The sequence below is a fragment of the Trachypithecus francoisi genome, unplaced genomic scaffold, assembly GCF_009764315.1.
Source record: "Trachypithecus francoisi isolate TF-2019V2 unplaced genomic scaffold, Tfra_2.0 Lachesis_group16, whole genome shotgun sequence".
Lineage (NCBI taxonomy): Eukaryota > Metazoa > Chordata > Mammalia > Primates > Cercopithecidae > Trachypithecus > Trachypithecus francoisi.
In genome coordinates this window covers 88,398,638-88,422,485 of record NW_022681461.1, presented here as the reverse complement: position 1 = coordinate 88,422,485, position 23,848 = coordinate 88,398,638, and the positions used below count along the sequence as shown (strand labels likewise).

The 23,848-nt window shown below is 44.2% G+C and overlaps 2 protein-coding genes across 6 annotated transcripts in view; one reads left to right on the top strand and one right to left on the bottom strand.

Annotated features, from left to right (window-relative positions):
• Positions 1-434: 434 nt before the first annotated feature.
• LOC117098943 (nucleolar and spindle-associated protein 1-like) lies at positions 435-2,379 on the bottom strand. The gene is given in 2 exon segments (XM_033238020.1): positions 435-2,011; positions 2,014-2,379. Coding segments are annotated over 2 exon segments (1,269 nt in total). The 5' UTR covers positions 2,315-2,379; the 3' UTR covers positions 435-1,043.
• Positions 2,380-8,657: 6,278 nt separating this feature from the next.
• Positions 8,658-23,848, top strand: part of ANP32B (acidic nuclear phosphoprotein 32 family member B) — a 31,483-nt gene continuing 16,292 nt past the window's right edge. For 4 of the 5 annotated variants that reach the window (XM_033238015.1, XM_033238018.1, XM_033238017.1 and 1 more), the window contains exons 1-3: positions 9,944-10,060; positions 19,782-19,931; positions 23,674-23,796. In XM_033238015.1, the coding sequence (XP_033093906.1) occupies positions 9,959-10,060; positions 19,782-19,931; positions 23,674-23,796 (375 nt within the window). In that variant the 5' untranslated portion in view covers positions 9,944-9,958. Of the gene's footprint in view, positions 9,066-9,943; positions 10,061-19,781; positions 19,932-23,673; positions 23,797-23,848 lie in introns of those variants that run through there. The other variant, XM_033238016.1, reaches the window with a different exon arrangement.

Below are 23,848 nucleotides of genomic sequence, written 5' to 3'. Positions count from 1 at the left end.
GTTTTACATTTCCCTAATGACGATGTTGAGCATTTTTTCATATGCTTATTGGCCATGTGTATATCTTCTTTGGAGAACTGTATATTCAAATCCTTTGCCCATTGTTTTTTAAGATGGAGTCTCACTCTGTTGCCCAGGTTGGAGTGCAGTGGTGCAATCTTGGCTCACTGCAACCTCCGACTCCTGGGTTCAAGCAATTTTCCCGCCTCAGCTTCACAGGCACCTGCCACCACACCCAGCTAATTTTTGTATTTTTAGTAGAGACAGGGTTTCACCATGTTGGCCAGACTGGTCTTGAACTCCTGACCTCAACTGATCTGCCTGCCTCAGCCTCCCAAAGTACTGGGATTACAGGTGTAAGTCCCCGTGCCCAGCCTGCAATAGTTCTTTATACGTCTGAAGACAAGTGTCTTTTTTTTTTTTTTTTTTTAGAATGAGTTGTGGAGTTTTATTTATGCAAATATAGTGAGTGACAGATGGCAATTACATGAGGCTATTTGAACAAAGGTGCACAAGCCTAAACAATTTCACCTAGGTAAAATATTGATGTCATAACCAAATCATATGGCCCCGTTTCATAAAGGTTACTATATTCTATAGAGACTGAAAAGGTGGCCTTTCTATCCCAGCTTACCCTATTCTTGTTATTGTTTAAATTCTCCTGAAGCTTGTATAACTAGCTGCCATTAGATAAATGCTATAGGCTAGCAGAAGACTGCGGTTCTATTAATATTAGAACCAGCAGGGGAAACTTAACATTAAAAATCTAGGAACAGAATTTTAGGATGTGTCTCATTAGATACCTGAATTGTATAGGGACTTAAGTAAAAACTATCCCAAAGAATGTGAGCTTTAAGGTGATAATGTCTTTTCAGAGATTGTAGCACATGAAGAACCCACGGATACTACATACATGGACACTACATAGAATATGAAGTTAGCAGAAAAAGATCTCGTGACTAAAATGGGGAAGACATAAAAAAAAATTTACAAAAGGAAAAAAGTTCAGAATACAGGAATATTTACAAGATGTTAAAAAATTATTAATCTTCAGCCAAAATGAGGCCCCTTCGCATTCCTAAAACCTTTGCTTTCTTCTCCTTTCGTTCTTGCTCGCGTTTCTTCCATTGCTCTTCCTTTGTCTGGAGATGGGGTTGTTTGTAAGTTTTCTTGTAGAAGTTAATTCTGTTGATATGTTGATTTAGATAATTATTTTCTTTAGATTGCCCCCATGGTTTTAGCTTTCCTTTGTGTGGTTCATAGTTGAGGAGACGAGACAAACTTGCTTTAAGATCAAACACTGGTTTGTTATTGGAGACTGGAGTCTGCGTTGCCTCAGTTGTCAACTTGAATGGGGTAATAACTTTTGGGGTGCCCCCAGACACGGTCACATGTGCAGACTTTCTGGCTGGAGTCTTGGTTAGTGAACGCTTATGCTCATTATATTTAGTAGCAGCTGAAAACCTGACACCTGTTTTAGCTGCAGAGATAGCAGAGCGCTTGAGTGACCCCTTCAGACCCAAGGTACTCTGACTTGCAGGGCCACAAGACCGGCCTTGCGAGTGTCGTTGGCCGACAGGAGTAGAAGCCACAGAGAGTCTTCCTCTTGGAGGTACTGGAGTCCTGACCCCTCCCTTATTGATGGGATGCTGCTTCAGATCATTCATGGAATTGTGTTCTTCAAAATGTTTCTTTTTTCTCTCAATATATTGATCGATGGACTCCATTTCCTTAAAATGAGCTTCATGAAGCTTCTTAAAGTTTGGAGTAGGAGTAGTGATTGCAGTTCTTTTATTTTTTCCAGGTTTGGATGACTCATCTGTGTAGACAGATTTCTTTCTTTTTGAAGGTGCCTTTGAATCTTTGTTACCTGAGGAAACAGCATTCTCAGCTCCTTGGTGCTCATCTGGTGGAGAAGGAACATTTGCAGTAGCTCTGAGATCCTGGTTTTCCTGCTTTTCATGATTCTGGAATTCAGTGGGATTACTTATTTTTATCTCTGAATGATTTGCGAGTCAGGGTCCACACGGACAGTCCTGCGCCTTCTCCTTGTTTTGGTGACATGGCCAGTTGGCTCTCTCTCAGCTTGTTCCTGGTTGCTCATCTGTATCTCAGTCTCATCACAAGAGGATGCAGAAGTTTGACTTTCATCCTGATTCTCATTTTCTTTTCTTGCCTCATGTTTAACGTGGCCTTTCAAGGCTTTTAACAACTTGTCTGCCCACAGGTTGGCCCGGAGACCCAGACTCTTGGCTAAGTTCTGCAGGTCACTGTACTTGAGGGAGTCCAGCTCCTCTAGGGAGGGGATGAGCATCGCGATTCAAAATCCCGGCGATACTCAGAAGATGGATCACCAAACCTCCTAAGCGAGGTTCAAATCCCTGGTGCGACAAGTGTCTTATCAGATATATGATTTGCAAGTATTTTCTCCCATCCTATGCATTGTCTTTTCAGTTTCCTGATGGAGTCACTTGAAACACAAAATTTTAAATTTTCATGAAGTCCAATTAATCTATTTTTCTTTTTGGTGTCCTATCTAAAAAAAACTTTGCCTAATCCAAGGTCATCCTACTTTTTCTTCTGAGTCTTATAGTTTTAATTCTTATATCTAGGTGTATGATCCATTTTGAATTAATTTTTGTAAATGATGTCCAACTTCATTCTCTTGCTTGTGGACAGCCAATTGTCACACATCATGTTGAAAAGCCTATTCCTTCCCTCATTGAACTGTCTTGGCACCCTTGTTGAAAACTAATTGACAACAATTTTTCAAAGATAATACCTAGTTTAGGCAAGAGTGAGGGAAAGTCTTGTACACTGCTAATGGGAGCATAAAGTAGCAGCCTTTGAAGGGCAACTTGGCTACGTGTATACCAGTTCGAACTGTGTACACTCTGATTCAGGAATTGCACTTCTAGGAATTTATTCCAAGGAGCTAAATGTATTCAACGATGTTATGTATAATAGTAAACAACTGAGGCCGGGCACGGTGGCTCAAGCCTGTAATCCCAGCACTTTGGGAGGCCGAGGCGGGCGGATCACGAGGTCAGGAGATCGAGACCATCCTGGCTAACACGGTGAAACCCTGTCTCTACTAAAAAATACAAAAAACTAGCCGGGCGAGGTGGCGGGCGCCTGTAGTCCCAGCTACTCGGGAGGCTGAGGCAGGAGAATGGCGTAAACCCGGGAGGCGGAGCTTGCAGTGAGCTGAGATCCGGCCACTGCACTCCAGCCCGGGCGACAGAGCGAGACTCCGTCTCAAAAAAAAAAAAAAAAAACAAAAAACAAAAAAAAAGTAAACAACTGAAAGTAATCTAAATGTCCATTAGTAGGCGACCAAGTGAGTAAATTATTCTCCAATCCATACAATAAAATATGATGCAGCCTTTAAAAATGAAGTAGATCCAACTTACTAACTTTGAGCAATCTCTGTGACCCACTGCTTAGTGAAAATTAAAAATGTATTTTACAGTATCATTTATAGAATTCCATTTATATAAAATTATATATTATATATATGCACCTTCATTCACAGAGTAATAGCTTAGAAAATATTCACAAAAATGTTAACAGTAGTCCGTCTAAGTAATGGGATTTTGGCTGGCTTTTATTTTCTTATTTATACTTTTTTGCATTGCATGAATTTGCTACATGAATATGTATTGTCTTTATGCACAGAAAAAGAAAACATATTTTCATTTTTGTAGAATATCTTCAAGGAATATATATTGTACAAGATTATTCAAAGACATGGAAATATGTCTATAATATATTGTTAACTAAAAAGCAGGTTATACTATCCCACTTTTGAGAAGTATTTTTAACTGTAACATTTCCTAGGTATTATATTTTTTTCACTTCTACATGTGAAATATCTCTTATAATTGACATGAATATTTGATGTTGTGGGTTCCCCCTCCCTCCCTCCTGAAAAGCTCTTACTAATGAGATGATGCTTCTCACTATCTGAGACTTAAGAAAATCCCATATGTGTGTAGAGAAAAGATTGGAGGGACAGACAACAAAACATGAACAGTGCTTGGCCCTTTAAAAAAGCCTTAGATGGAAATTCTTATTTTCTTCTCTGTAAGTATAGTTTCCAAGTTTTCTATAGTACATGCATAGATAAACATAAAAAGAAGCCAGGGGCCTAGATGCCCTTATTTTCAAGGATAAGGATATTTGGTACTTGTAGCCTTTATCAAAATAAGAGACTAGCAAATTTGGGACCACACAAGCCACCTCAGTAGTGCCAGGGTCTAGAGTGAGACAGGACAAAAGCACAGGCCCACAGAGGGGTGCCCGGCTGGACAGGAGCAGGTAAGGCAAGCTGGAGAACAGATGGCAGAGTTCAGTCAGCAGGAGCTGGACTCTTGGATCAGTCTCAGTTTCATGTGGACAAGGAAACCCCTGTGAGGTATCAGAGGGTCCAGATGGCAGGGATGCTGGCTAATTATGGAGAAGGGCACTTCGATATTTTCCAGTGTCAGGAGCATGTTCCAAGTTCCTCAAGAGAGACCAAGGACTATGTGAAACAGAAAATAAGCCTGACTATTTGAGATTTAAAAATATATTTCCCCCTCAGCCAAAAGGGTAGCACATGGAGCAGAGATGGAAAACTGATGGCCACAGCAGAATGTTCCTAGCCTTAGAGGGGGCCAGCGGGCTCTGGGACGCTGCTTGGGTAAGGAAGGGACTCAGGCTTGCAGTGACTGCGGCTGCGAGGCGGTGGGGGGCGGGAGCAGAGAAAAGTGACAGGCACTCAGTTTCTCCTCTAATGTGATTATGTCCAACCCTCAATAGTTCTGAGATGAGCAGCCTGAGGCCCAGAGAGGCTATATGTTTTGCCCTCAAGCACACAGCCAGTAAGTGGTGGAGTGGGATTCTCGTCTCACTGAAGTCCTTCTCCAAAAAGGGAAAACCACTGAAGAAAGTTATATTAATACAGATTTATCATAATGATAGGCGGAAAAAGCAAGTCTCTAAAAAAAATCTTCTATCTGATCCCAACACTTAAAAACAATATGTATAGTATAGAAAAAATTGCAAGGACATACAACTTAATGGTGGTTATATCTCAATGGCAGGAACTTTTAAATTTATTTTGAGTTTTTTTATTTTCTCTGCACGATGAGCAAGTAACCCTTTTTAAAACAGGAAAAAAATGTTTTATTTTTCAGATGCAATTCTGAGGACTAGTTGATCAAAGTAATGAGAATGAATTACAGTGAGCCCTTAATGATAGAGAAATCTAGCTTCTTAGTAGTTATGTGAATTTCAGCAAACCTACTTGGCTTTCCTGAGTCTGTTTCCTAAACACTATAAAAGGTGGATTATCATCCTGTCCCGGGGAGCTGTTGCTAGGATTAACTGAGAAGCAGTGTACACAAAAGTCCCATGCACAGCACTTGGAATAAGGATGGTGCTTAATAAATATTAGACTTGACTCTTGGTAGTCATAGCTCTTCCTTGCTGCACCAGGAAGGCCTAGCACCTCCAGCTGGTTCAGATAGCAGAAAGGAACCTGGGCAGGGGCCCATTACTGGGCCTAGAGCTTCCTGTACATCTGACACATTCCCCTCCTCTGTTTTTACCATGTGAAGACTAACAGGATCTCCTCCCTTAACCCATTTTCACCTATTTGCCTCTCCCTCTCCCCTTGTCTCAATAATCTCAGCTGCCTAGATGGTATTTTTTTTAAGTACATGTGACATTATTTTTAACATAACACACATTTGCAAAGCATCTGCTCTGTTCTAAAGATGGACCCAAGGTCTTCCTCTCCATTCCTATCATCCAGAAATACTTGTTTGAGTTCTAATTGAGAAGTTAGATCCTTCAACAACTACCATTTGTTGCCAAACTTCGATAATAGAGGTACATACACTAAGTTGTGGAAACTCCGGGGCGGGGAAGAGATATGTTCTTACCAGTGTATGCACATGTGTATGGAAGAGGACAGGAAGAATGGAAGTATTTAAAGAGTAATCATTTCCTCATCCTATATTACACATCAGCTTCAAATACTGTCATTACTAAAAGGTAGGGCTGTTTCTTCTCATCTTCAGATTTATTAAAGTCTGTCCACAGCCACAAAGTTTGTGGGGAAGGCTCAAGTCATCTGATAATATGACAAGTAACATGCTGTTGCTGAGGCAGGGGGGTGGGGCACAGGTCCAAGGAGTTACAAACTGGCTCGCAGTGTTCTGCTCAGACATTTTAGAGCTTTTCGGAATACGCAGCCATTCTGATTAACAGGCAGTTTTAAGGCTCAAGGGGTGCCAAAACCTGGCATTATTTGATATTTTTATTACTTACTGGTCAAATGTTAACCATCAATGGAAGTAAAAAGAAATTCATTCTTAGTTTGGTCTAACAAACTCTTTTTACATTTCCTTATTCCCTTTCAGCCCTTGTTGAAATCCATAAATCCATGGTCACGATAATACTTGCAGATTAGATACAACTGAACATTCTACATCTGTCTCACACACAGATGCATACAGAGAATGATGTTAAGCGCAGCAATATTCAAAACCCAGGCCCTGTGACAACAGCCCCTTCAGGCCTGTAGACTGACACTCCCGTAGAAGATGTTGGCAGGGCAATGAGACACACCCTGTTCTGCCTGTGTTATTTATGCCTCTGGCAGTGAAGCCCCTGACAAAGAAGCATGTCACTGGAACACATGCTCTTTGTTCACAGAGGTGCATGCCAGCACCGGCTGCGTAAGAAGGGACAGTGCCGTGTCTGTAGTCTCTCCTCCTTTGGTTCTTTTGCCTTCTATTTGCAGCACATTGTGGCTATGTTTATTAATTACTTTGTAGCTTAATACTATAAAACACACATCTATCCTGTGAGCTATGTACCCTGGGGAAAGAGTCCTTCATACCCTCCAGTTGGCCATAAAGAGAGGACAGAGTCTCAAGATTTGCCCTGATGCTAAAGATTAATACCATCTCCTCCGGGAGCCACCAGGACTCCTTCAGCACCATCCCCTCTTTTCCTGCAAGAGGACAGTTGCATGCTGTTTGGTATTAAAAGTCCTCTACAACTGTTCCCAACCCACAGCACCAACGCAGCCCCCATCATGTTATGCCTCCACTCAAGACAGACTGATGATGTAGAAGATGGTGGCCTGCAGAGTCAGACCTATCTGGGTCTAAATCTTAGCTCCACTTCTTGTTGGACGTGCAGCTTAAAATTCCTGAGCTCTTCATCTGTAAAATGATTATCACCTACTTCAGAAAGTTGTCTGAGAATAGTATCAAGAGAAATATTATCAAGCCCCTTAAAGCAGATGCTCAATAATCGCTTGTTGGCTCATGAAACCGATTTGGTAGTTATTTGTTGTTGTTGTTGTTGTTGTTTTTGTAAAAGCCCTCATTGCATAGCCCTGTGGTTCTCACAACCTTAGTTACAGACCTCTTGTAACCTCCTGAGAACATGTCTCCATTTTCCCTTGTCATGAAGACATCTGCTGAGACTATAACAGGAGTCAAGGAACCACATACTAGAAAGTTTTTCTTTTCCCATATTCCTTCCAAAACTTTCATCTTCAAATGTTAACTCACTCAATATTTTAAAAGCTGATCTATAATTGGCTTACAACTAAGTTTGGGTTGTTTGCCACTAAAACTTAGGTAAAATACGAATTGGGGCACTTTCTTAACTTCATAAAACTTTATATTAATGCATAGAATTTCAAGTTTTTCTTTAACAAATTGTTCTTAATTTTTGGTGCTTCTAGTCGGTACAATCTCACATTGTATTTGACATATTATGTATTTACTTATTTTACGCTGAATATAAAGTCATTCCCAGGTGGTCTACAAAGCACAACACCCACCGCGATCTGGTGCTCTAACCCCTGGGACCCTTTCAGCCAGACCATGACAAAGGCTGCCTGCCAGGTTTCAGCGAAACTTAGACCACCAAGAATTTACACACCTCACAGGGGTGCCCTAACGAATAAATGAGATTAAAAAAAAAAAAAAAAAGGGCGGGGAAACCCTGAGGCCCTGTTAGAAATGCTAATTGTTTCCTTCTCTAGCTCCTATTAAAATGTTAGAAAACCGAGGGAGACTCTCCTGAAGAGGGTGGAGATGCTAGCCTGCTCTGTGGCTTAGCAAGCGACCCCAGCTGCCATGCCAGGGCCGGCCGGCCACGATTCTGTCCCGACGGGGGGAGCGCGGATCCTCGGCGGCACTACAGACGCCACTCTGCCAAGGAGGCAGCGGTGTTCGGCCTGTTGGCCCCAGACTGTGTGGCAGGCAAAAGGTGAACCTCAAAGCCTCTCCCTGGTTTCTTCACATTTCGCGCCTCCGCAGGCGTCGTACTGCCCCCGTGAGCCTCTCCGGATGGACTGGGCTTTAGGGACCCCTGAAGCCGGACTGCCAAGCTTCCCACCAGCCCTTCCCGCGAACCCCCGGGCCCGGGCCGCAGACCCAGCTCCGGGCGCCACGAGGTGGGGCCGGGAGGGAAGTCTCAGCCCGGCGGGGGTCGGGGAAGCCCCCCCCTCACCCCCGAGAAAGGTCTTACATCAGCCGCCCCACGTGCAATCGGAGGGAGGGAGGAAGTCGCTCCTCTACCTCGGCTGCGCCTTTGCACAGCCTCCGCCCCGCCTGTCGCGCGTCTCCCCGCCCCGTCCTTGGTGCAGCCGCGGCCGCCGAGCCGAGCAGCGCCGCGCCGGGCCGAGTGGAGCCGAGCAGCTGCCGCGCCGCGTCGCCGGTTTAAGCGCAGTGCAGGCCGCGGCCGGGGGCGGCGGTAGTGAGCCCAGCGCTGCGCTCCAGCCCCCTTTTCCCTCCATGGTTTCTCTCCGCTCCCGTGAGTAACTTGGCTCCGGGGGCTCCGCTCGCCTGCCCGTGCGCCGCCAGCCACTCAGGACCGCGCCGCCGGCCTCCGCCGCGAGCAAACCCTTCCGACGGCCTTCGCTGCGCAGGCCGGGACGCCTCTCCCCCCTCCGCCCCCGCCGCGGAAAGTTAAGTTTGAAGAGGGGGGAAGAGGGGAACATGGACATGAAGAGGAGGATCCACCTGGAGCTGAGGAACCGGACCCCGGCAGCTGTAAGCAGAGCCCCCTCCGAGCGCCCTCTCCCCTGATGACTTGCATGTAATGGTGGCCACCTGCGGGGCCCGGCCTGAGGGTTCGCCGGCCCCGGCGCGGGGAAGAGCGCAGCTCGTGGGCTCGGACGGGGAAGGCGGGCGGGCGCGGAGGGGGGAGCGAGCGCGCGAGGATTAACTCTTTGCCGCCCGCGGGCCCCTGGGGCGGCCGGAGGAAGGCAGCGGTGTGGGGGAAAGCAAACTTTGAGCGCTTCGCCCGCCAGGGTCTTTCCCCGGAGGGAGCGCGTGTGCAAGTGGCCGGAGGCGAGGGAAGGAGGCGGGGGTTGTGTAACGCTGGGAGCCATGTTTGCAGCCTCCCGGGATGCGCGGCCGGGCGGAGGCCGGGCCTGTCGAGGAGCTGCGCGGCCATCCCCGCCTGGGCCAGGCCAGGCTCCGCGCGCCCCGGGCCGGCCGGGGAAGGGGCGCGGATGAGGCGGGGCGGAGGGGGGGCTTCTGTGACCGGAGCTCGCGATGGGCGCCGGCCTGGCCGAGGGCAGCGGCCGTGGGGCGAGGAGGGGGCTTTTTTTCCTTTGAAGCGAGCGAGAAGCCCCCCTCGGGCGCTTGGGCGGGCGCGGCCTGGCGCGCAGAGCGGGGGAGGGGCGGGCCAGGGCGGCGGAGGTGGCGCAACCGCCGCCCCTCCCGAGGCCAAGTTTGAAAAAAGGACGCGGTTCCCGCCATTTTTCAAGCCTAAAAATAAAACTTTCTCTCTTGTTTCGTCGCTCCCTCTTTGCCCACGGCCTTGCCCACTTTGACCTCCCAGAGGCAGCCCGGGTCGACCGGGGCCAGCCGTTGTGGCGACGGCTTCGCCCTTCCCCCTGCGCCGCGGCGGCGGAGCCCGGGGCCCCTGCCCCGGGAGGATGGCCCCTCTGTGTGGGCGGGCGGCGGCTCCTCACGCCAGCCGGGGCGCGCCACAGGCCGCCGCAGCGCCATGTTGGCGGGTGCCCGTCTCCCTCCGCCTGGTGAGCCGGCCACGAGCTTGGCCTTGCCCGCCCGCCCTCGGCGCTGGCTGTTGGCCGCCTCTTCCCGCGCCGAGCCCTGGGTCTGTTTCCCCCCGCCCCGCCGGGGCTTGGCTCGTACTGTCGGGAGCCGCGCGCCGTGGCCGCCGCCGACTCATCCCGTCGCGGGCGCGCTGCCCACCCCCTCCCTCTTCTTAAAAGGGCAACGGTAGGCGGCCACCCCTGCTCCGCGCCGCGCGTGCGGGGTTTCGGGCGGGCCTCGGCTCGTCTCGTGGGCCGGGCGGCCTCTAGCCTCCCACGTGCTTGAGAGCGGCCTGGTTCGGCCGGCCGCGCGCCTTCCGGGCTGCAGGGGCCTGAGGGAGGCTCTCTGGCGGCGCGGCTGCGTGGGCGTGGGTCCGGTCTGTGGGAATCGCCCCTTTCGTCTCCCGGTTTTAGCGCGGCTGCCCGCCGCCGCGAGTCCCCCGACTCCGCGAACCGGCGCGGGGCCAGTTAGCGCCGCGGCCGGGTGCCCCAGCGGACCAGTGGTTTTCCCGCCGCGGGCGTCCCTGCGGGGCTTCCCGCCCCGGGCTACGCGAGCTGCCGGGTTTTGTGCCCTCAGGTGGCTGTGGTTAACAAGTCGCGAACGTGTGGGAATTTGTCGACCAGAGTTCACCTAGTGTGCTCGACGTTTTATATCCTTGCTTTCTAGTCTTTGAGGTCACCACTAACGCGGGGTGGGCCGGGCTCCACCGCCCGGCGCTGTCCCTCCTGGACGGCCCGCGAGGGTGGACCGCTCCGGGGGTTCCGAGATGGAGGGTCGCGGGCGCGCATTTTTCCGATCTTCCGTCAGACATTTTGTGCCCGCCACGTGCTAGCCTATCGCCGGGGCGTTCAGCTCGCGCCACAAAACTTGAGGAGAGGCGTTCTTGCCATGGGAAGGTGTTCGTTCCAGACTTTTCCATTGCGGCGTAATTGCAAAGCCGTAGGTTATGGACTAGCTAAAATCAGCCAAAGTGCCTGCGAGAGAAGTACACATGTGGGTCTTCAGAAATCTAGAGTTTGAGTTCTTTAGAATATGCTCAAACTAAAGATCTGCTATGATTCTCGAGTAGTGTTCCCCCTGGGAAATAACAGTTGGCCTGCTGTTCCCCTTAGATGATGATTTCATATATGAAGTAATATTGCTTTAAAAACACATGTATATCTACAGGTGTTCATTTTTCTTTCTTTTTTTTTTTGTTTTTTTGAGACTGAGTCTCTCTTGTGCCCAGGCTGGGGTGCAGTGGCGCTGTCTCGGCTCACCTCAGCCTCCGCCTCCTGGGTTCAAGCGATTCTCTTGCCTCAGCCTCCCGTGTAGCTGGAATTACAGGCATGCGCCAGCACGCTGGGCTAATTTTGTATTTTTAGTAGAGACAGGGTTTCTCGCTGTTGTTCTGGCTGTTCTCCAACTCTTCACCTCAGGTGGTCCACCTGCCTCTGCCTCCCAAAGTGCTGGAATTACAGGAGTGAGCCACCGCGCCCGGCCACGTGTTCATTTTTCAAGTAATCAACTTAACCTTCTTGCCAGTCAGGCCAGAGCCATTTAATTCAGTTAAATTAAAACATTTTCTCGGTAATACTATCCACATTTCAAGTGCTCAAACGTGACAAGTGCCTCGTGGGTGCTGCGTTGGCAGCACTGGCCTGCAGAATCCACTGGTTTATTAAGTAAACATTGGAAGCCTGAGAAACCATTGAGGTGGTGTGGTGCTTTTTGCACTTGGGAGAGTTTGTGAGGCCTTGAGAGAGTGTTGCGGGAGCCAGCTGAGATTGTGGGGGTAGAGGAAGGTTCCCCTTAGGGAGATTGAGACCAATGGGAGTTAGGAACCCAGGTGGACGAATAAAACTTTGACCTAAAACTGAAGGGTTTTCAGGAAAAAATGCTGTAGATTTTGAAGGAAATTCTAAAAGAGAATTTAAAGTGTTTTTCGCACAGAGGCATCATCTTTAAGGCAAATGAAAAGTTCGGCGATCACTCCCTTAAAATCACATTCAGCTAGTCACATGATACCTTATGTGCGTTGTGCTGGAACATACTATAAACGCCACAGAAATTGGTGGCATGGTCAGCTGTTACCCAGTAGGCTTGGCGTCTGGGATCCTGCAGACTTGTCATGTGGGGTAACAAGAATCCATGACCCCGTTGAAGGTGTACTGTTGTATGCATAGGATGCTCTGAAATATACAGCAGTGTCCCATGGTTGACCTTAATGATTTTAAAGTCAAGTGAGATGTAAGAGTGTTTGAAGAGGGCAAATAGGGGTTTAATTGTAAATGTGTTCTTATGTTTAAGACCAGGTGGGCTTTTATTGTGTATATGGCTTTTTTCTTATTACTAGGGTTTGAAGAAGACCCTAGTAACACTTTTGTTCAGTTGGGCTCTTGTGTGTTCTGACCAAGGAAGACAAGAAGGTAAACATAAAAGTATTACTAGGGTCTTCTTCAGTTCACCTATTACTATATCCCTATTCCTTATAAACACAAGTTTGCCCATTTCCCTAAGGGATGAGGGCGAGGAATTGTAAAGAAATACTGAATTTTTTTTTTTTCTAAGTCCAAAACAGCTCTTATAGCAGCAGGGTGTATTCTCATAGTGGAACAAAATGGCCTAAGATGGCATTTTAAAGTAATCTTCATGAAGAATGGTGGTTACCGTTTAAAAACTTAGACAAGGGTAGGAGCTATTTTGCATGACAAGGAAATAATTTATATAAAATATTGGCAGTTCACTGAGTAAATTGAACAGTGCTAGAATATACCATATATACACCATGGAAACTGGAGGTCTGGTCAGTAAGATGAGAAGACACTGACATGCAGTAGTTAGATATAAACCACATTTAGTTGTATTCCAAAATTGGAAAAGAATACCTGTTCTTTATGTGAGATTCTTACCCTTCCAGTAAACTGAACGTGTCGCTGTGTTAGAAGCACATCATTAACCATGCATCTGGGGACAATCAGCCTTCCTATCAGCTCTTGAGTTTTTCATTCAAAGTTAGAAATCCAAGCATTTCCTTACTGTGGCTTGCAGTCTATGCCCCTGCGAAATGCTGGTGTGCTATTTGCTGGATTATGACATTTCATATACCAAAATAAAAGCAGTCTTTACGTAGTCCCAGTTTACTGGGAAAAAATGTAGATTGTCTTTAACTTCCATCTTTTTTTGATCCGCACCCCCTCCCCAGCTTTTGACCTCCCTTATTATGTCTACTGTGATGTAATTTTGAGCTCAATCGGATATGCTAATTGGTTGCATAGCAACTAATCGGGGTTTTCCTTGTGTAAGTAATATATCTTCATTGAAGAAAATTAGATATAGATAGGCCAAAAAAATTGTAGGTATAGATAAGCAAAAAGAAGATAGACATACATGCCTAACCTACCATCTAGACACTTTAGTGTATAGTCTACTAGAATGTTTAAATTTTTTCTAAACTTGGTTCATGCAAATAATCTGAATGCTAGCTAGCTTGTTTTGTTTAGAAAAAAATACAGTGAACATCTTTGTGTGTGTCTTTATTTTATAGACCCATTATTAATGTCTGCATAGATCATAATTTAAACATCTCTCTCAGGTTGTTCACAGGGATTTTGGCAGTTTTAAATACTGCTGAAATAAAACATCTTATAATGTTATTTTTTTCCCCCCTGCCAAACTGCTTTTCAGAATGGTTCCCTTCTTTTAATACCCACCAGTAGGGTATTGGTGGGTCTTAAACACATTGGAGAACCACTAATATAAATCCGTTCTTGGCCGGGCAGAGTGGCTCATGCCTATAATCCTAGCACTTTGGGAGGCGGAGGAGGGTGGATCACCTGAGGTCAGGAATTCAAGACCAGCCTGGGCAACATGGCAAAACCCCGTCTCCACTAAAAATACAAAAATTAGCTGGGTGTGGTGGCAGGTGCCTATAATCCCGGTTACTCTGGAGGCTGAGGCAGGAGAATTGCTTGAAACGGGGTGTGGGGGGCAGGCAGAGGTTGCAGTGAGCCAAGATAGCACCACTTCACTCCAGCGTAGGTGAAAGAGTGAGACTCCGTCTCAAAAATAAAAATAAAAAGTTCTGTTATTTTGAAAACATTATTTTAAATTAATGGGTAGAAGATTTGAACGCTGACTAACTCAGAAGGATGGAAATTGCAAGGATGGCAGGAATTACTTTCTATATTTTGGGATTATTTCACTTACCATAATAACCAGTATTCTAATTAAAAGAATTGACAACTCACAAAGATCTTTAATTCCTCCACACTCTTTCCTCCTTTTATGGCAGAGACAACTGGTATAGTTGGAGAGCATCAGCCCACCAGTTAAGTAAAGTTGATCTTTTTTCATAGTAGCTAGGGGAGTGGCAAATGAGCACATTGAAGAGAATGCAAGGGAAAAACATTTTTCCATCTCCTGTGGCCCCCACCTCCAATCGCTGGGGATATTCCCATGACCTAGACTCATCATAACTTAAAGAAGGACCTCATAGACATTTTGCCATTTAGAACCTAAAATATGTGTTTTCTTTTTTTTTTAGAAAGAGAGTGTTATAAATCATTGTTATATCTTCCAATCATATGTGAAAAGGTATTTGGCCGCACTGTAGTTCAGATTTTTCAATGAAAAAGTAGTAGGAAACTACTGTTTTGCTGCTAACTGTAGAAAACAAATATAAGAGTGAAGTAGGAGATAGTACGGATTTTTCATTTTTAAATGTTTACCTTAAATTTGTGCTTGAGAAAAGGCAAGTTTAATTGGCGGATGAGTGAAGAAAAGGAATGAATTTGGCCCCAAAAGTTAAACTGTCCATCTTCAAGCAGAAGGCCAGTTAACTCTTGGACCAAATAGATCATTATACACAAATGAACAAGGGCCTGCCTAACCTTTCTTCATTAGATAACAGCTCTGGGAGGATTTGAGATATAAGAAGAAACTAGGACCTTTCTTCTTTGATTAGGACCTTTGGTTTATTCTGAATCTAGATGGGGAAGCTGTGGGATCATCTTGACCCCAGCCCCACTCACTGTCTCAACCACACTCTTCCCAAGCTGTCATCTCCTTTGCAAGGCAGTTTAGATCTCTATACCCAGGGAGGAATGAAAAGAGATGATGAGGCTTAGTTAGCTCTGTGGAGATCCACTGAGAACCCCGGAGTTGATATAAAGATTGTTTTAAGCTGAAGATATTTGAGATTCAACAGATGCAGAGAGAAGCCTACTTGGAGTTTATCTGGCTAAAAGCAAATACATACCACATACGAGGGAATTCTCCCTTTGGAGTGTGCCTGTTCCCAGGAAAGAGGCCAAGAATAAATCTCTGGTGGGGGTGGGGGGAGTAGTCTTACGGCCCTAAGAAAACAAAGACCACTCATATCTATGTAGACAGACATTATAAACTTGATCTCTCATCTGTTCTGAAAATCCCATTTGTGTTCCCTAAAGAAATCTGTTCTTCTCAAAAGGTTTTTCTCCTCCTATCTTTTCCTCTTCTAAGTTAGGTATATAAGCCCTAATTTCTAACTACTCAGTTATCACTGAGCGTGAGTGCACCCGTGTATGTGTGTTGTACGTGTAAATACACTTTTTCTGCACCTCAAATGCCACTTTTCTGCCATTGAAACAATATCTGAGCTCAATACCTTTTCATTAAGGTCCTGTTGAGAACTTTCAACAACTTTGAAGTTGGCTGATGGAACATTTAGACCTGCTATCCTTGGGTACAGCCCTGAGTGGGGCCCTCCAGTGGTCTCTGCTTTATGCAGTAATTCCCATTATCCTCTGTGCTTATTCCCCAGTGACTCATCTTCTCAATATGCTTCTTGCATTCTGTTCTTGGGGTAGCATGTTTCTTTACATTCTCAGCCTTCCTGGAAAAGTCAAGGGACATGCCTTTTCTGCCTAGCCCAACGACTCTCTGCCCTATTTATCCCAGTATATCCTATTGCCTCTTACTGGTAGAGGCAGTTAAAGGTCTCAGGTATTCATTTCCTGAACTTCTCACTCTCACTTAATAAATTCACTTACATTTCTGTCTATCCTAGCCATCTCTCTTGAAGGAGCTGTCCCTCCTCCAACAAGGGTAGAATGATACCTCATTTTTAATATGCATTTTTACTACTTACAGTTGAACCTTTTTTTTTTTTTTTTGGAGACAGAATCTTGCTCTGTTGCCCAGGCTGGAGTGCAGTGGTGCAGTCTCGGCTGACTGCAACCTTCCGACTCATGGGTTCAAGCATTCTCCTGCCTCAGCCTCCCGAGTAACTGGGACTACAGGGGCACACCACCATGCCCGGCACATTTCTTTGTATTTTTAGTAGAGATGGGATTTCGCCATGTTGGCCAGGCTGGTCTCAAACTTCTGACCTCAGGTAATCTGCCCGCCTTGGCCTCCCAAAGTGCTGGGATTATAGGCGTGAGCCACCATGCCCAGCCAAACTTTTTGTTGTTGTTGTTTTTCTTTTAACTGGGTCTCTGTCGCTGGGATTGTAGGCACTAGCCACTGCACCTGGCCTTGAACAGTTTTTTTAGTGTTGGCTATTTCTGTCTTTTAAGAGCTTGTCTGTCCTTTGTTAGTGTTTCTGCTGGGGTATTTATTTTTTCCTCACTTAGGGTAAAAACGATAGAAGATATCCTCAAGAACAAGATAATGCAAATAGCCAGAATTTCCATAATCGAGAGGTTACAAAAAGTAACAGTCAAATAAATCGGAAAATAATTTTGCAGCAGTTAAAATGAACTACTCATTTAAAGGAGAAGTTGACGTTTTAAATAAAGAACTCTTAACTAATAACAGACTCAGATGTTTGTATTCTTTCACTTAGCAATGGATTCTGAAGACACAGTCCTAAACACCGAAGACATTTTAAGTAAAGATATGGCATTATTTATAGTAGGGAAAATTGAGTACAAATGTTAAACAGGGAGGATTGTAAAATGATTTATAGTATATCCACACACTGTAATTTCTTTGGCTATTAAAAAATACTCTATGATCAGAAAGTTGGTCCCCTTTATGTCCAGGTTTTCATCTTAGTTCCCCGCAGTTGTGTCACAAACCTCTGTACAGTATTGCTGACAAACCTGTGACCATTTTTTTCCTCATTCAGCAGTTATGTAGGCTCTTATACAGTGATATAGTGGTAACTGGAATATACATGACCCTGTGATCATGAAGCTTAGTCTAGCAGTGACTTTCTTTTTTTTTTTTTTTGAGATGGAGTCTCCTTTGTCACCCAGGCTGGAGTGCAGTGGCACAATCTCAGCTCACTGCAACTTCCGCCTCCCAGGTTCAAGCAGTTCTCCTGCCTCAGCCTCCCGAGTTGCTGGGACTACAGGCACATGCCACCATCCCTGGTTAATTTTTGTATTTTTAATAGAGATGGAGTTTCATCATGTTGGCCAGGCTGGTCTTGAACTCCTGACCTTAGGTGATCCACCCGCCTTGACCTCCCAGAGTGCTGGGATTACAGGCATGAGCCACCAAGCCCAGGCAGCAAACACGTTTTTTAACCTGCATTTGAGTCCTCTGGTACTTTCTGATGATGCCTTGCAGTGGTTAAAGTGGAATTTTGCAAGTTGAAAGAAATGTCTTTAAGAGGTGATTTCACTCTGTGAGCTGAGAGGCAATATGGCTAACTCTAATTCTTCTTCACTTCATTTTTGACATATTGGTGTGTTTTGTATTACATTTTTGGATTATTTTGGATAGAATTTTAGAAAATCTCCCAAGGTAAATGGGAACATTTTAATTGTATTGCAGTATACTGTTTACATGGGTGGGTGATGGCAGTTGACCTTTCTAAAATTTTAATGGTTCGTTGGTTTTATGTTTAGTTTCTTTTTAATACAGAATAAATATATGCTTGTAAAGAATTTAGTAGAGATATAAGTAAAGTAAACAGCAAAGGTCTCTGACATTTTCCATTCTCTTTACCCAGAGGTTACTTTCTGGCCATTTATAATGTTCCAAGCCCTAGTCTTTACAACTTTGTGAGGTAGGTTCTGTTATCTCCACTTTATGGGAAACTGAGGCACAGAGCAGTTAAGTGACTCAAACAAGGTCACACAAGTTCTTAGTGGCAGAGGAGAACCAGAATTCGATCCCAGGCATCTGTCTCCAGAGCCCAGCTTTTGTCAGAGTTGACCTATTGAGTTTTCAGATGTGCTCATTTCTTATCAGAAAAGGGAAGAATGGCAGAGATACCTAAATAAAAGTGGAAGGAAGGGAAGAAGTAAGTGGATGTAAAGAGTAAAAAGGATGCCTGGCTTCTGAAGAGGAAGTAGACAGGGTAGTGAGAAGTGGTTAGGCACTTACTATATTGTGGGTATTGCTGACTTGAAATCTGTTTCCTTCTCTGTAAATGGGGGAAGGAGAGTGGTGGTAAAAATAATAAATGATTAAGTACTCTATAATTGATAGCAATTACTAGAGTAGCATCATTGGATGTTGTATGAGAGGATGAGGACACTGTTAATAGCTCATATTCTCTTTTCAGACTATCAGCATCTCCCTACAATATACGTGCTTAATTAATGCTATTAAATATGGTAGGTTCACTAAAAGAATGCCTTTGTTGGTGCAGTTAGAACGGTAATTTGCATCACTGTGAGTAGATCAAAGTGGGCTAAAAAGTTGCAACTTTCAGGATGATCATAGAGCAAGAATGGCAACATGGATTATTGTGGTGGATCTACGTGTAGACTATTAACTAATCAATATTAAAAAGTTCACATCATCAGATGTGATACTGTTTTTGAGACAGAGTCTCACTCTGTTGCCCAGGCTAGAGTGCAGTGGTGAAATCTCGGCTAACTGCCACGTCCTCCTCCCAGGTTCAAGCCACTCTCCCACCTCAGCCTCCCGAGTAGCTGGAATTACAGGCACTCGCCATCATGCCTGGCTAATTTTTGTATTTTTGTAGAGAGGGGGTTTCACCTTGTTGGCCAAACTAGTCTTGAACCCCTGACCTCAGGTGATCTGCCCACCTCAGTCTCCCAAAGTGCTGGGGCTATAGGCGTCAGCCACTGTGCCCGGCCAGATGTGATACTCTTGGATGGACTTAAATTCTGAAAAAGGAGACTGTGTAGCCTGAAAATGAAATTTAATTTATTATCTAGCAGTTCTCTCCTAGAAATGTGCAACGCAGATTGATCTTTGTTTTGAAGTAAGGACTCTTGCATCCTGATTTCTTCCCAGTGTCAAGATAATCTTGGCAAAGATTAATAAAACCGGAGTTAGAAAGTGTGTTGGTGCAGAAACCTCTAGCCAGAATCTCTTAGTGGTCTTGATAGGAAACATAAAGCTTTCCTCTTTTCCAGTGGTCATCTTCTGGGCCTTAAGGTAGTACCAGCCTACAGGGTGTCTTCACTCTGCATTTGCATTTAGATAAAAGCTGCCCTTTGGGGAACAGGCTGGAGAAAAGAAATAAGGGGAATACACTTATTTCACTTATATCTTAAGAAGTATACTTTCTGTTTCTGGAAAAATAAAGAGTGTGTTTGTACCCATGGAGTAATATTCCATCTTTGAATCTGTCAGTATATTGTTACTGAAGGCTTAATCAGTTTTTATCTTTTTATAACTAAGATCTAGGTCTGAGTAAGAGGCTGCCTGTATATATGGGTGTGTTTGCAGGATATTTATGGTAGAAGGCTTTGCATTATTTGTTTTCAATGTGTTTTTGAGAGCTTATCCTTTTTTCTTTGTCATCCACAGGTTCGAGAACTTGTCTTGGACAATTGCAAATCAAATGATGGAAAAATTGAGGGCTTAACAGCTGAATTTGTGAACTTAGAGTTCCTCAGTTTAATAAATGTAGGCTTGATCTCAGTTTCAAATCTCCCCAAGCTGCCTAAATTGAAAAAGGTAAGTGCTTTTTCTTTAACGGTAAAAGAGAACGATCCTGGGAAGGGAAAATGTATGATTTTACCTGTAAGGAAGTACTTAGTGTAGCAGAAAGCACATGGCCTTTGGAACTGGCCAGATATGGGGTTGAATTCTAGCCCTAGCATTTCCTTGATGGGCGCACTTCTGCAGGTTACTTAATCTCTCTAAGGCCCAATTTCCTCACCTGTAAACTGGTGGTATTACTTGACCTTGCAGAATTGCTGTGATGTTTGGAAATAATGTATGTTGGGTGCTCAGTAAATAGAAGTTAGGAAGAGTAATTACTGTATTTTGTGAGTAATTTATTTGTTAATTGTTATAAAACCAATTCTCTGTCCTTTCGGAAAAAAGGACCAAATGCTACATAAAAATGTTTTCTCTGGTCATTGCACATTTAACTGTCACAGGGTCCCAGAACGTCAGAACTGGAAGAAACCTTGCTCCTCTAACCCAGCCCCTTAGTTTATAGGCACAACAATAGTCCCAGAAAAGCGTAGTAATTTGCCTAAAGCCACCCACAGAAGTGGTTAGTACTAGAGCCAAAACTAGAACCCGTATCTCCTAACCCCCTATCATTTCCATTGTATAGGAAAAGATATGTGATTATATAAGTCTTGCAGAATTCTCTGCCATTTCAATATTCACTTTACTAGGAAAGTTAAGTTGTACCTTTATTTAAACTAAGGCACACGTAGAAGGAAACACAATCAAACTTGGGCAAAGGTAGGTTGTTCCTAGAGCTTGGTTGAGTTCTGAGTGGGACAGTTTTTTGGTATTGGGGTTTGTTTGTTTGTTGTTGTTTTGCAGGGGGTGGAGTGGGTTAAGTATAATACATGAGGCCGGGCATGGTGGCTCATGTCTGTAATCCCAGCACTTTGGGAAGCCAAGGTGGGAGGCAGGAGTTCAAGACCAGCCTGGCCAACATGGCAAAACCCCGTCTCTACTAAAAATACAAAAAAATTAACTGGGCACGGTGGCACGCGCCTGTAGTCCTAGCTACTCGGCAGGCTGAGGCACGAGAATTGCTTGAACCCAGGCGGTGGCTGAGGTTGCAGTGAGCCGAAATCGCGCCACTGCATTCCAGCCTAGGCGACAGAGCAAGACTGTCTTGATTTAAAAAAAAAAAGTATAATACATGAATTAAAAAGTAGAAGTATTTTTTGTTTTGCTTTATTTGCCTTGCGTTAGATAATATTAATAAATGCTCAGGCAGTCTTCATGAGTTTCAGGTGACCATTTCTGATAAGAAAGAAATTTCCCCTTCTAAGTATATACTAGAGGTTCAAGTATAATCCTTTTATATTTGCATGGTTTATCAGTGACATTGGAAGCGCTGATTAGCCCAGTTAAACATAGGATAGCTTTTTAGCATCTATTTACATAAACTTGATGCTAGCAGATCCTTAGTGTGTGTTTTGTGTTGTTTTCCTAGCATTCTGATTTTCCTAAATTACTCTTGGTCTCTTACTCAGAAATTCAGCCTATCAGTGACCATTTTTATAGGGACTTTAATAAACCTTTCTGAATAGAGCTTGCTTGAGTTCTGAGGAGGACAGGGCTTTTGTTTTTGTTGGTTTTGTGGGGGGGGGGGGGGGGCGTTAAGTACATGAATTAAAATCTTTTAACATTTAAACATTAATCACTTCACTTACAGGGCTAATGAGAGGGAATCATGCTTAAAGGCAGGTTGAGTGTACTCATGATCAATAAGAACTTTATTTTCTTCCTATTCCAGAACACAAACTGGTGTTATTTTGTTTTGTTTTGTTTCGTTTTGTTTTGTTTGTGAGATGGAGTTTAACTCTTGTTGCCCAGGGTGGAGTGCAGTGGCCCCATCTTGGCTCACTGCCACCTCCGCCTCCCACGTTCAAGCGATTCTCCTGCCTCAGCCTCCTGAGTAGCTGGGATTACAGACATGTGCCTCCACCCCCAGCTACTTTTTGTATTTTTTTAGTAGAGATGGGGTTTCCACCATGTTGGTCAGGCTGGTTTCGAACTCCTGACCTCAGGTGATCAGCCCACCTCGGCCTCTCACAAAGTGCTGGGATTACACGTATGAGCCACTGTGCCTGGCCCAGAAACTGTTTTTAACAAGAAATAAGTACTGAAAAAAAATTGATGTGTAAATGTCACAAATTTTCTAAATTTACACATCTATTTCATTTCAAAATAAATATGCTAATAAATGTTTTGGTAGACTGCCTTGTTTTGGTAGATTGCCTTGTTATTCCTACCCCCTGAGATACACATGTTAAAAGGATATGGATGTTACATGTATATGTGATATTCTAACCACATGGTTTAAAACATGGGTCAGGAAAAGTGAGCTCTGTTTTTATTTCATTTACTAAAATCACCAATAAAGCTAACACTTGACTCTATTATTTATGGGCTTATGTTTTTAAACCTAGACCATGAGTGGGTATTTCACTGAAATATTCCATTGAAAGGAAAAAACTGTTTTGAAATGTTGTATTTTCCTCTTCTGAAATATTTAACAACACCTTAAGCAGCTGACTTGTTTTTTTAACTCAGTTTTTCAGCAAATACTCATATTTTTAAAAGTTACTCTACTCTGCATCATGTAGTATATTTCATTGCATGGCAAAGACTTTATTACATGAAGCTTTCATGCTATTCTAGGTATGTAGCATAATAAGGAGGACATGGATATTTATGAAGCCAGCCTGTCTGGCTTCAAATCATAGGCCCACTATGGTAACAGCTGGGTGATCTTGAGCAAGTTTATTTTCCTCATCTGTAAACAGGAGTGGTAATTCTGCCTACCCCATAGAGTTTTTGTGAGATCAAATGAGTTAAGGTGTTTCTAGTGCTTTGAGCAGTGCCTGGCATTTAAATACTATGTAAGGGTTAAAGTTACTATTGTTGTTGGCACTTTAAAAGAGAGAATTAGAACCAGCTGTGTAGCCGAGTTTTCTTGCCTGCAAAAGGAAGAGCTTGAATTAGGTGCTTTCCAGGCTCCAATTCTTTCTACTCTAAGATTCTAATATTCCTTGGTGAATGCTCATTCCCTCATTGGCACATTACTTGCCTGTGTTACTTGACTTGCAGCTTAGAAATTAGAGTAGGTTCTAATAAAGGCTAGTGCCAGGTTTATGCAAGATGTGGCCTCCAGGGAGCTGGTTTCATAAACCTGCCCCTGTTGACCCATTCCTTTTCCTGAGGTTATGAAGCTTCTTTATGGGCTTGTAGGGCCCGTCCCTCTCTCGTAGCTTTCAGAGCAACATTCCCTGGTGGCTTCCAGGTGTAGAACTCCACAGTGTATGTCAGTATTGTCCAGAAATTAGGTTTCAAATGGGCATTGCAAGCTTTGAAGGCACACAAAATAACCTGCTCAGAATGCACACACTATTAAACCATTTACCCTTTCTGGCAGGTATAGGGTATTACAACTTGTCAAAGGATTCTAATTGGTTTTGACCTACTTTTTAAGTTGGAAAATTTATTTGCTGATGTTAGAGACCAGTTCTTGAGTAAGCTGTTAGTAGTAGCTGATTAGGAAAACACAATACTTCTGACCTTTCCTTCTGCTGTTAATTATTTGGATTTAAACAAAATGAACACGCATGCCCTGATAGAAATATGGATCATTTGATCTTGATACATATTTGAGAACTGTATTGGTTACTTATAATACCTTAAATGATTTGTTTTTCTCTTTGTGTATTTGTGTTTGTGCTGTATCCATTTTCTCTTGCAGCTTGAACTCAGTGAAAATAGAATCTTTGGAGGTCTGGACATGTTAGCTGAAAAACTTCCAAATCTCACACATCTAAACTTAAGTGGAAATAAACTGAAAGATATCAGCACCTTGGAACCTTTGGTAAGTAACCAAGAATTTGGAAACTGGGATTTACTGGTCATTTTCATTTTCA